A 12,671-nucleotide genomic window follows, 5' to 3' on the forward strand; every position below is an offset into this window, starting at 1 on the left:
AGTTTTCTCAAGCCTGATGCCATGGCTTCTGCAGTACTCTTCAAACGGACCTCTGTATTCACCACCATTATCTGCTCGAACACATTTCAGCTGTCTCCCAGTTTCTCTTTCAACCTTCATGTGAAAAAATTTGAACACATCCAGCACCTGATCTTTAGTTTTCAAAGCAAAAACCCACACTTTTCTAGAGTGATCATCAATAAAGGTCACATAATAAAGTGCACCACCAAGAGTTTTAGTGTTCATAGTGCAGACATTAGTGTGAACTAAATCAAAAATATTAGTCTTTCTTGATGGAAGGGATTTATGGAATGAAACTCTTCTTTGTTTTCTAACAAGACAGGGCATTAGTGACATACCTTTGATATTAGGCAGGAGTTGCTTCTTGGCAAGAATTTGAACTCTCTTCTCACTCATGTGACCAAGCCTCTTGTGCCATAACTCAGTGGAGGTTTCATTCTCAACAACATTTACATCTCCCTTGACTAATCTTGCTTCAGTCTTGTAGAGAGTGTTAATCTTCTTTCCCCTGGCTAAAATAAGAGAACCCTTGCAAAGTTTCCATTTTCCACCTCCAAGGTAATTATGGTAGCCTTCATCATCAAGCTTCCCAATGAAAATCAAGCTGAAGCGCGTCTCATGAGCATATCTGACATTTTTTAGAAGTAATTTGCACCTAATGCTGGTTTCTAACTGTGTATCTCCCATACCCAGAATTTCACATTTTGCTTCGTTTCCCATTCTAACCTGACCAAAATTGCCACAAATGTAGGAAGAGAAGAAATCTCTATGTGGCATAATATGAAAGGAGGTTGCTGTATCAACTACCCACATAGACTCATGAGATGCAAGATTAACATAAGCATCTTTACAAACTATAATCCACCAATTGCTATTGATTCTTCATTATTTGTGTCTTCAACATGGACAACATTACCCCCAACACATTCATCTTCCTGGTATGCATCATCTCTAATACCTTGGTCATCTTCTTCTTTATCTCCCTCTTGTATTGTTGGAATGTCGTATATGTTTCTATTGATCATCATTTGCACCACTTTCCAATTACTATCAAGTTTGGGATCATCCAAGTAAAACACTTGCACAGCTTGACATGCTAAGATGAAAGGGTCGGATTCATAACATTTACGACCCGTATTCACACTCGTGAAGCCTTGGTCCGTTCGTATTCCTGATGAATTTCTAATGCTCCACCAATCACACTCAAATAAATACACGGTATTTGGGCCAGGGTAACGCAACTCTAAAATTCTCTTCAACTCACCGTAGTACTCAATCGTCGACGTGCCATTCTCCCTTTTACTGCAACACCACAGTTCTGGGTAGTATGAGTCTGTGCACATTCTTTCGTTTGGTACCTAACCCCATTCACAATGCAACCTCTATACCATCTAACCTGCTGATCAGGCCTACATGCAAGATGATATAATTGTTTTGAGACATTCTCTGCATTACGCCTACAATTGTATAAATGCTTATGAAACCGACGTTCAAAGTTTGCCTCATGCTTTTTTTCAATGTCAGGGCCGCCTTCTTTCGATCATATGATAATGTTCACTACATAAAAAAAAAAAAAAAAAAAAAAAAAAAAAAAAAAAAAAATGTATTGGTAATCATCCACACTATGAATTGGACATAACATAAAGGTAAAAAAAGAAGGTCAAAACTAAACTTACTTCATGTATGAAGCCATATCATTATAGTTGCTAAGTACATACCATCGTGCCTTAGCAAACTCATTATGATCTAGTATTACAGTTGATGCTGCTCCAAATGGCTGAACTCGTTGAGAGAACACATCCAAGCGTTGTTTTGTTGCTTCCACCCCACTATCAACATTTCTCTCTTCATGGTTCCATCTTGTCTCAATTCCCCTAAAATACATGGAGCAAAAGTTTGAGCACTCATCAACTACATAACCCTCTACAATGCACCCCTCTGGACGCGCTCTATTCCTCACATACTTCTTGTATTTTCCGAGTGTCCTTTTGATTGAATACATCCAACAAAATTGTACTGGACCAGCAAGCTCAGCCTCCTGAGGTAAATGAATTGCTAGATGGATCATAACATAAAGAATGATAGCGGAAATATCTTTTCCAACTTGCATAGAACCATAATGATGTCTTCTTTCATTTGTTTTAACACATCTAGTTTCAATGTTCGTGCGCACAACTGGTTAAAAAAAGTACTCAACTCTGTCAAAGTTGTCTGTATTTCTTGTGTTAAAAATTTTCGGATTGTAACAAGAAGTAAGCGTTGTAAGAAGACATGACAATCATGACTTTTCATACCTGAAATTTTACCAGGCACCTTGTTCACACACCGACCGATGTTAGATGCATACCCAAAGGAAACTTAACACCTTTGAGCCATTCACATAAACTTTTTCTCTCGTCTCTTGTCAAGGTGTACTTCACAATCGGCATAAAAAAAGTTGCACCTTTTTTCTGCAAGTGCAATTCTTTATGTATACCCATAACCATCAAGTCTTTTCGTGTATTGGCTGTGTCCTTGGTCTTCCCATCAATATTCATTAGCGTACCTAAGACACTATCACAAATATTTTTCTCAATATGCATGACATCTAAATTATGTCGAAGTTTCAATTTTGACCAATAGGGCAACCCAAAAAAAACACTCTTCTTTCTCCAATTCAACGTAATATCTGAGTTAGTTTCTTGTTCAAACTGTACTCCTATAAAATCCAGGACTTGTTGCAACAGCTGATCTCCGGATAGTTCTTCAGGTTTTAATCTATGCTCCTCAGTACCGTCGAACAGTTCTTTTCTTATGCGCCATGCATGCCCCTGAGGAAGCCATCGACGATGACCCATGCAACACATCTTATGCCCATGCTTCAATCTCCTAAAATCTGTATCCTTGTTACAGATTGGACACGCAAGCTTTTCCTTGGTAGACCACCCAAATAAGTTTGCATAAGTTAGAAAATCATTTATAGTCCATAGTAATGCCGCACGCAATTGAAATGTCTCTTTCGTCAACGCATCGTACGTGCTTACACCTTCATTCCACAATTCTTTCAAATCATCAACCAACGGCTGCAAATACACTTCAATTTTGTTTCCAAGTACCGTGGGCCCAAGGATAAGTAGGGACAACAGCAAATTTGGAGACTTCATACACTTCCATGGAGGTAAATTGTATACCGTTAATATTACTGGTCATATGCTATATGTTGTACTCACATTACCAAATGGGTTGAAACCATCACTTGTTAAACCAAGTCGCACATTACGGGAATCACTAACAAACCGGTAATATTTTTTATCAAAATCTTTCCACACAATAGAATCTGCTGGGTGTCTCAAAGTGTTGCCGTCATCTTTTCGTTTATCTTTGTGCCACCGCATTTCTTCGGCTATCTCTTTCATCATAAAAAACCGTTGTAGCTGTGGTTTTATTACGAGGTACCGTAAGACTTTTTGAGGTATTTTATTTTTTCTGCCTTTGACACTATGCCATCTAGAAGTTTTGCATTTTAGGCATTCCACTTTATCTGCATATTCCTTCCAAAAAAGCAACCATTCATTCTTACAAGCATTTATATTTTCGTAATCAAAGCCCAAGCCTCGCCTTAATCGCATTGCTTCTCTGTATGAACATGGCAATGTCTCTCCATCTGGGAGGGCCTTCTTTATCAAGCCAATCATCATATCGAACGCCTTGTTACTTATATTGCAGATCGTCTTGATATGAAACATCTTTAGTACGAAAGCAATTTTTGTGAACTTCTTACAGCTTAGATAGAGATCACTAAGCCCATCTTCCAACAATCGATAAAAGGAGTTGATCTCTTCATGAGTGCCGGTCGTGGGACCTTGTGAAGTAGAGGATTCTCCTATGTTAGCATCTAGAAATGTCCAATTCAAACATCGCCAATCAATTCTTCAACCGCATCAACCTCCTCTATTGTTTCACTTGTATCAGTGTGCATGTTTGCATAAGTATTTACCCTAACCTGATCTTCTTCACCATGAAAAATCCATTGAGTGTATGTCGGATTAAATTCGTATATAAACAAGTGACCTTTCATCATGTTAATATGACGATAACATCAATCGCACAATCTTTGCATGGACACAATATCATACCACGTACATCCACACATTTAACTGCCATTCTCATGAATTCTTGAACACTTTCTTGAAATCGCGTTGAACAGCGAGTAGTATCCAGCATCCAACTCCTATCCACCTCAACATTCCTATAAAAGGTAACTTTGTTCCTACCTTTATGGCCAAGTACAAGGAAGGACAATAAGAAACAGATACATAACAAGGAAAACAAAAACTACACATGTGCTTGATATGTCTTACGAATCGCAAGAGACAATGCAAGACATGGTATGATGTGGTTTAATAGCTATCATTATGCATGCAACAAGAAAACATTCTTGCTTTTCAACACTTCTCATTTGACTATGACTGTTACTTAGCATTTAGGGTTTTTTCATTTTTTTTTTCCATATATTTATTATAGGAACAACTGAACTCAAGGGCTGTTGCCTTTGATGGCTATTTTGGCACTCAACAAATCGTGCAGAGAATGGTAAGATTATTCTTATTAATACATACATATTATGATGGAGTTCCACTTGGGAACCATAGATAAGTATTTCCAACAATATAGCTTTTTTTAACTATCTTTGCTTCTCATAGGGACAATTAAACTCAATAGTTCCAAGTCGTGATGAATATTACAGCAACCAACATAACATGCAAGGGCTGGTAATCGATTTTTCGGATATTGTTTTGTTATGTCTATATAAAAGCAATGCCTAAATTGTGCTCTTTTTTGTTGTTGTAGGAACAACTGAACTCAATTGCACCAATCCATGATGCCCATTACCCAACTCAACAAAGGTTGCGTGGGATGGTATGCATTCTATCATGTTAGTTGTAATTTTGTTGGCTGATCAAGGAAGTCATCAAAAAATGAAAATAAAGAGGATAGTTTTTCTGGGGATCCTTGGATTAGTAGTATTGTTGATTATCAAAACCCTGCTACTTATTGAAAAAGAGTGTTTCTACTATGTGTTTAACTAATTAATGATCCTCTATTGCATACAGGGGCAGTTGCATTTCAAACCACAAACTGTATTCTAATAGTGCCCACATGTTCTGTCTCGCCCGCCTTGTGGCCCATGAATTCCTCAGAGCAGGCCAACAAGGCTAGGCGGATTCGCAAGAGTTGTTTGAAACAAATAGGAAAATAATACATAGGACAAAACCCTTTTGGATCTGCAAGAGTTGTTTGAAGATTTGTTAATTTTTATTTTTTGTTTCTAGGTGAAAAGAATCATTTTGGTACCCACTCAACAAATGGAATCCAAAGCTGACATCAATACTCCACAATTGAGATAAAACCGTAAAATGAAATATATAGATTTACGGTTTCCCCCTTCGAAATCCCCAATTCCAATTGTTACTTCTTCAAATAGTTATCAAATACAAATACCCATATATGTTCTTAGCAAAATTTGAACTCAAACTAACACCCACACTTCGCGACACAAATTGCAAAAGGGGGGTTTACTGGGTTCTACCACAATTTCTACAATTTGCCGCAATTTTGACTTAAATCTTTGAATGGGCATTCAAAGAAAGCTACTAATTCATCATTATCAACGAACACTGAAATTTGAACCCCAATAGGAAAAGAAAGCAAGATTTGAGCGAGAGAGAGAGAGAGAATTACCTCAAGTAGTTGCCCAACCAAATTCTCTTGGTTTCCTGCCTTCGGTGATAACTGAAGAAGAGAAGGGAGAAATTTTGTACAGTTGGGATGGAAGAGGGAAGAGGGACTCGGGTTTGAAGGGGGAGAAGGGGTGTTGGATTGTTGGGCGTTGGTGTTGGTGTTGGTGTTGAACCGTTGGCGTTCTTTTCTTCTGGGTGGTCACAGTGGTCGGTGGGTTCTACAGGGGACCATGACCATCTAGTTCTACAGGACTCGAAGCCCAGGCAAAGATACATGGAGAGATAGAGGTGTGAATCGTGATATTAGGGCAAAGGAATATCTGAATTGGGAAAAACGAGCAAAGATAAAAATTTCGTGCGAAATTAGTAGCGCCAAGCATCCCGCCCAAAAAATTTCGTCAAACGGCATAGTTTATATATCAGTGTCAACTAAACTTGACGCTGATATAAATTTATCAACGTCGACAGGTGTGTGTCGACGCTAATAGTAGTTTTTTCTCAAAAAAAAAATTATGCTATTTAAAAATCATTTAAACCTATTAATTTTTTTTAAAAAAATAAAATTAACTTATAAAAAATAAAATAAAGCTATTAAAATTTTAGATAAGAAGCCCAAAAATTAAAAACTAAAAAATAAAAAAACTTTACTAATAATATAAAAAGAAGTATTTTTTTTCAATAGGTTTCAATATTATTATTTTTTTTTAAAGTTTAATATGTTTATATGATTTTTTTATTTTTTTTTTATTTTTTATTTTGTTATACAGGATCATTAGCGTCGACCTAAAGTGGACGCTGATTAGGTCGACGTTGATACTTTTCAATTTTTTCAAAAAAAATTAATTAATTAATTAATTTTTTTTTATACATGATCATTAGCGTCGACCCCAAAGTCGATGCTAATAACCTATTATCAGCGTCAACACCTAGATGTGGACGCTGATAATAGGTTATCTACGTCCACTTTTGGTGTCGATGCTGATGTGGTTCTTTAGATACCACATCAACGTCAACCCCAATGTTGACGTTGATAGTTATTTATTAGCGTCGACTTTAGTGGACGCTAATATTGAAATGTCGTTGCTATTTCTCAACTCGCGCGAGGCAAAATTTCCTGCCAGGCTATTAGTAATGACACATTAGCGTCAACTTTGTTGTCGACGCTAGTCAACTTTGTTGTTGACGCTAATAGTTACTTTTTTTGGAGAATTAGCGTCCACTTTGTTGTCGACGCTAATAATGTCAGAGGTCAACACTGATAGTCGACTATAAAGTCGACACTGATAGTGGTGCCCTTAATGGGCAAATTTCTTGTAGTGTAGACGTACTAGACAATTAAGTGAACAACTTTTCTATCTCAACTTATGTCATCCTCTAAGATGACAACGTCAAACCTAAGGCCTTAAAACAGGAACCACGCCCATTTGCTTAGTGAAATGAGTGATTCTGATGAGGCCTTTAAGCTCTTGCAAAGGAACTATATAATAGCTGCTCTAGCTATGAATCTAGGGGTGGGTATCAGTTCGGTAGACAGTTAAGTCGATTAATTCGGTCAGTTAATTGACTTTGTTGGGTAAATTGGCTAATTCACCAACTTCATTCCAACAAACTATATTTTCGAAAAATATCGATTAAGCCAATTAAGTCGGTTAACATTTGGTTAACATAAATAATGAAATGACGTCGTTTTCACTTTTTTTAAAGGTTAAAAAAAAAAAAAAAAAAAAGATCAAACATTTCTTTCTTACTAAAACGACGTTGTTTTTTGTTTTATGTCGGTTCGATTAATTAATTGGTTGGCTAAAAGGCGGTTCGGTAAGTCGGTTAAAATTTTAACCGAACCGACTTTCGGAACAAAATTTTATATCGACTATCGAACCAAAATTAGTCGGTAGGCAGTCAATGGCGGTTCGGTAAATGGTCGGTGGGCGGTAGTCGGATAATTTGCCCACCCCTATATGAATCCAATAAGAGTAGCTTTTGAAAAAAAAAAAAAAAAACCAAGCCAGCACAAGTCATCCAAAAAAACAATATCAAAGTATGAAATTAATAATTTGAAAACATATCAAATTGATTTTTAGAGTATATTGCAGATTAAAAAAAAAAAAAAAAAAAAAAAAAAAAAAAAAAAAAAAAAAAAAGGGAAAAAAGGGTTGTGCAAAGCTAAAGAAAAAGAATGAAATCACCTTACGAATCCTAAAGAAGCTCAGAAGACACCAGCGAAGAAAGTTGAAGCAAAGGCTAGTTGAAGAAATAAGAGGGTGTCATTATTGGGAGATACTTCTTCCCTAAGCATGGATTCAATTCGATACCTAAAAGCTTTTTTAGGGTAAGCTGACTAGAGACCAATAAATCCCAAATTTACAATTTTATTTTTTTTTTTTATTTTTTTTATTTTTTTAAGTTATTCGTTAAATTCTTGCAGGTTGCATTAGGTTATGCCTAAATTAAGATAGTTCTACTAAAATTAATTAGTGTGGGAGGAAGTTAAGACGTTGGTAGTATGAGAACTAGGTGTGCCTATTTCAACCTCAGCACTAATTAATATGCAACACCTTGATTTTAGAAGGAAAAAATTCTTCCAAATTAAATTGTTAATTTTATTTTATTTTTTTTTAAAAAAAGAATAAATTTTTTCTATTAAATTGATATTTATCTTTGAAATACGTAATTTTTACATGTATTTTTAAAAAAATGAGTATGAAAATCATATGCTTTACATAAACGCGAGAACACACGTATAGAGTGATTATAGGTTCGAACCCCCAATGCAAAATCATGATTTCATGCCTCCGAACATCTTAGGGTCCAATGGTGACATAACCTTGGTCTTGGGGAACTCGTAGTGCATAAGAAATATAAATGAGAATATTTTTCTTAATTACTTTCCTCCTTTGTGTTGTTCTTGATAGACGTCGAGGCAGTGGACCGGGCATGTAACACCCTGAATTTTAATCCTTAAGATTAAGAATTTTAATTTTAGGATAAGGCAGATTTATGATAGCTTGTGGGTGAAATGATAAAATTGGAGGATTATAAGAAATTGAACCTTGTGGAAATTGTAATATTTGAAAGAAAGAAAAAATACACATACCCCCTCAAACTACCTTTTGATTGTCAATATCTATCTCCCCCACGCTAAAGATTTTTCATCAATGTTTCCCAAGCTACCAAAAATTATTAATATCCCCCTTATCACCTCCCCTAATGACAAAAATCTCATTAATAAAAAAAGAACTCTTTAAAAAAAAAAAAAAAGAGCTTGAACGTACAGGGGGTGGCCGAGCCTAGGAGTGGGCACGTGTCGGGGTGGAGCCGGTTTTCTTGAACTCGGCCCGTGATGGTCGGGCTCCATAAAATGGGTATGTGGCCCGTATATTAACATGTAATCCACTACGGGTTTCGGGTTCTCAGGTCGGTCTGAGTACCGGTTATTTCCATGCTGATTGTGGGTTTTTTGGTCGAGTTAAAACTTGATAGGTGGGAATTGAACAAGATAAAAAAGAAACTTGCTAAAAAGATGAAACTTTCCAGTGCCGTACCGTGTGGTCTGTGTTTAGGGAAAAAAAATGTTTAGGGTTTTCACTTTTCCGTTTGCGTCTGAGAGACTATCGAGTTTTCCTTCCAAAGAACAAAGAGGAAAAGGCTTAGAAGTGGGCATAGCAGCAGGGAAAGCCTTTTAAAGGCTTACGCAAGTCAATTGGGTAAAAGCCACTTTTTTTCTTCTTTTTTTTCTTTTTTTTTTTAACATGTCTACACTAAAGGGGGAGGGGAGATTCGAACAAGTGACCTCCGCTTCATGAGGCGTAGTTCCCAGCCGATTGAACTACCTCTTGAGACATGGATAAAAGCCACTTACCGTTGGGAATCGTGTCTAAAACTTTAATTATATTGATGATCTTTTTCTATAATTGTAAAACAATGGGCACATGCATGAATGTTTTACATATACATATATGTTTGAATATTTTCAGGGTCTTCTCACATTTAAAGGGTGCACTCTCTACAAAGACTTAAAAAAAAAAAATTCAGATACACTCTCTAAGTTTAAGTTTTTTTTCATTCAATTTTCTTTCAAATAATGTACTAACTTAAGCATGTGTTTTAGAGATTTTTCAGAAATCGGCAAATTTTTGGTGATCTTTTTCTCTATTTTGTAAGTGGCTCGTCGCGGGTGACCATCCAAAAATATGCTTCAAATTATTCTTTCCGAGTAAGATTATTTTTTAAAAGTTATCTTCGTCTTTTAAAAATGGCAGATCGCTCGGTCATTAACCTTCTTGAATAGCTCAAGCAATATTGCCTACTTAAATTAACCACTCATCACCATTCTCTAGCAGTTCTAGAATTTGTGAGAGCATACTTGAACATCTACTTGATCAGACAGCTTTCCCTTCCATATGTACACCAATTTGTACTCTTATCCACAACGCCAAGAACCTTAGATTTCCCAAACTTACACTTACGATCCAATTCAGGTACGTAGTTACAAATTCTTTACAAGCTAGCTGGCACGATAGTCACGTGACATTTATTACATTAGTTTATAAATTCATGGTATGTAATCACATATATAATGGATCAACTAATCACATGGTGGATTTAAGTTTTTAAAAAATTGCAATTTGAAATGGTAAGAAAATTTACTTTTTCAAATTATAGATAATGAGATGATTTTTTTGAAAACGGGTAAAATTTTAAAAGTTAACATGTGATTTTAAAAGTTAAACTGCACTTTAATTAAAAACCCAATTACTTTTAAAAAAAACTTAATCAAATCTAAAAATTAAGGCAAAAGAGAATGAGTGGTGCACGGTTTGAATAGGTGGTCGAGAAATCAGTATTTTTTTTTCTTAAAAAATAAAAAAGATATTATTAATAGAAGAAACTTTTTTTTTTTTCCAGATTGACGAAAGTACCCTACAAATTCCATAACATTAAAGGAAACCTTGTTTGGCACGGATAGGAATTACCAAAAGCTTTCGGCTTTCACCAATTCGATCACCTGGCCTATAAATACAATGGAACCTAGCTATGGCTCTTCACGCCACTGAAATAGAGAAAAGAAAGTCGGAGATCAATATGGGGTTATTGAGTTTGAGAGATCTGGAGGGTCACGACCCAACTGGGTGGGCCTTCGGTGATTTGCTAGTTGTTTGTGGTGTTGCCGCTGAGAAATATGAGGAAGAAAAATATAGGAAACAATGGAAACCGCCGGTGGCAAGCCCCAAGAGAAAAATCATGGGTTCTCTTATAGAAGCCCAAAGAAGCACTCGCAGAAGGAATGGCTTGAAGCGAATCTACGTAGACCCCGATTTCAAGATAAGCCAAAACAAGTCTAAAAGCAAAAACAAAGAACCCGGTATGAGATCGGACAAGAGGCCGAAGCTGGATGTGCCCGCCGTTCCAAACCCACCGCCGGACTTGCCTGAGGATCTCAAGAATCGCATCAAGGCGGTAGGCGGAACCGAGGTGGTTATGGTAATACAAAAACGCCTCACCGACACTGACCTACAAGAAGGCCATAATCGGTTGTCCATGCCGTTTGGGAAGATCGATAGGGGTTTCTTGAGAGAGGAAGAGAAAGATTTGCTTGCCGAACAACAGATAATGGAAGTGCCATTCTTGGAGCCCTCGCGAGAGGTGAGTAAGATGATATTGAGGCAGTGGGACATGGGCAAAAAGTCGGGGAAGACAAGCTCCATGTACGTGTTAAGGACAAACTGGAATGATGCCGCCAAAAAGAATGTACTCAAGGCAAATGATGTGGTCCAAGTTTGGTCTTTCCGAGTCGGTGGTGAACAACAACAACTTCTTGGCCTGGCTCTGGTCGTGGTTAGTAGATCGAGCACCAAATCTTGATCGCAATGGTAGGAATATATAACGAGGGAGCAAATAGCAGCCAAGCAGTAGAAGAGAGTGCAAATTAACCAAATCAGCTTTAATTCGATCTGTTCTTTTATTTTTTAATTTTTTTAATAATCTGTAGTCGGCTGTAGCCAGCTAGCTTGTGATGATGTTTAATGTAAGAAGAGTCTATATATTGACCATTTTCTTTCTGGTTTGAAGATTGCCTTTTCTTGTTTAACGTTTACAATATTAATGCATGTGATTCTTTTTCATTAATGAAGTTCCAATTTTAAAGCTCAACCATTGGAGATGACATGAAACCAACCCTAAATGGGAACTGGTATTTCTTTTTTAATTTTTTTTGGTGCATGAAAAATATGGTGTCGAAACCGGCCAATTAAGACCCGATCGACCAATTAGAAGACTACGTACGTACAAAAAGTGGTCAATGATAGTCAATTTCAAACCAGAGCTTAATTACACCTGAGATCAAATCAGCAACTAACACAAAGATTCCACGAAGCAACTATAAAATAGACAAATTTAATTAGTCAATGGATAAATCATATAGAAAACGCTGTTAAGCATTATATATACAAGGACAAAATTTGATTGCTTAATTAATGGGATTTATCCAAGAAATAGCAATACTTGAGGGAAACACAAAATGATAAGCAACCAAAGCTGACGTTATAATATTATCTAAAAAAAAAAAACAAATATACTTGGAGAAATGTTTACATTTCACTGAAACTTGCAGATCTTCAATTCACTGAAGATTATACCAGTTAGTTATCATATTTTTATAATCATTAGTTCTTGTTTTATAATCTGGAGTCAAATTAGCCCAAGCAAGAAATAAAAAAACGATGTAGTTTATCGATCAAGATCAGTCTTGGCATCCAAGTTAACAGCAATTAAGCCAGAAAACACATGCAGCAACGAAAAGCTTAAGAAAAGTACCAAAAAACTTCTAAGAAATGATTAAGAGAAGTGACAAAAACTGACGTGATTATTATATCAAATCGTAAGCGTTCAGAGTTGGCTGTATACACCTACAGACACGTCATCACAGGCCTA

The 12,671-nt window shown here is 36.4% G+C and overlaps 2 protein-coding genes across 2 annotated transcripts; one reads left to right on the forward strand and one right to left on the reverse strand.

Moving 5' to 3' along the window:
* Positions 1–875: 875 nt before the first annotated feature.
* LOC133856781 (uncharacterized) lies at positions 876–3,164 on the reverse strand. Its single transcript, XM_062291831.1, has 5 exons — positions 2,369–3,164; positions 1,986–2,076; positions 1,698–1,895; positions 1,410–1,478; positions 876–1,323 (listed from the first exon to the last, which is right to left on the reverse strand). The coding sequence occupies exons 1-5, from the start codon at positions 3,162–3,164 to the stop codon at positions 876–878; spliced, it is 1,602 nt and encodes a 533-aa protein (XP_062147815.1).
* A 7,611-nt stretch (positions 3,165–10,775) lies between these two features.
* LOC133856782 (B3 domain-containing protein At2g31420-like) lies at positions 10,776–11,603 on the forward strand. Its single transcript, XM_062291832.1, has one exon. It carries the CDS (start codon positions 10,776–10,778, stop codon positions 11,601–11,603), a length of 828 nt encoding a protein of 275 aa, XP_062147816.1.
* Positions 11,604–12,671: the final 1,068 nt, after the last annotated feature.

Source organism: Alnus glutinosa, chromosome 14, assembly GCF_958979055.1.
Source record: "Alnus glutinosa chromosome 14, dhAlnGlut1.1, whole genome shotgun sequence".
NCBI classification, from domain to species: domain Eukaryota; kingdom Viridiplantae; phylum Streptophyta; class Magnoliopsida; order Fagales; family Betulaceae; genus Alnus; species Alnus glutinosa.

Excerpts from the sequence above, each read along its gene's own strand:
- LOC133856781 (XM_062291831.1), bottom strand. The coding sequence starts at position 3,164 with ATGAAGTCTCCAAATTTGCTGTTGTCCCTACTTATCCTTGGGCCCACG. Across the intron at positions 2,077-2,368 it reads AGGTGTTAAGTTTCCTTTGG|CAATTCATTTACCTCAGGAG; the intron begins GTATGCATCTAA and ends TGATCCATCTAG. Across the intron at positions 1,479-1,697 it reads GATATGGCTTCATACATGAA|GCGTAATGCAGAGAATGTCT; the intron begins GTAAGTTTAGTT and ends ATACAATTGTAG.
- LOC133856782 (XM_062291832.1), top strand. The coding sequence starts at position 10,776 with ATGGCTCTTCACGCCACTGAAATAGAGAAAAGAAAGTCGGAGATCAAT.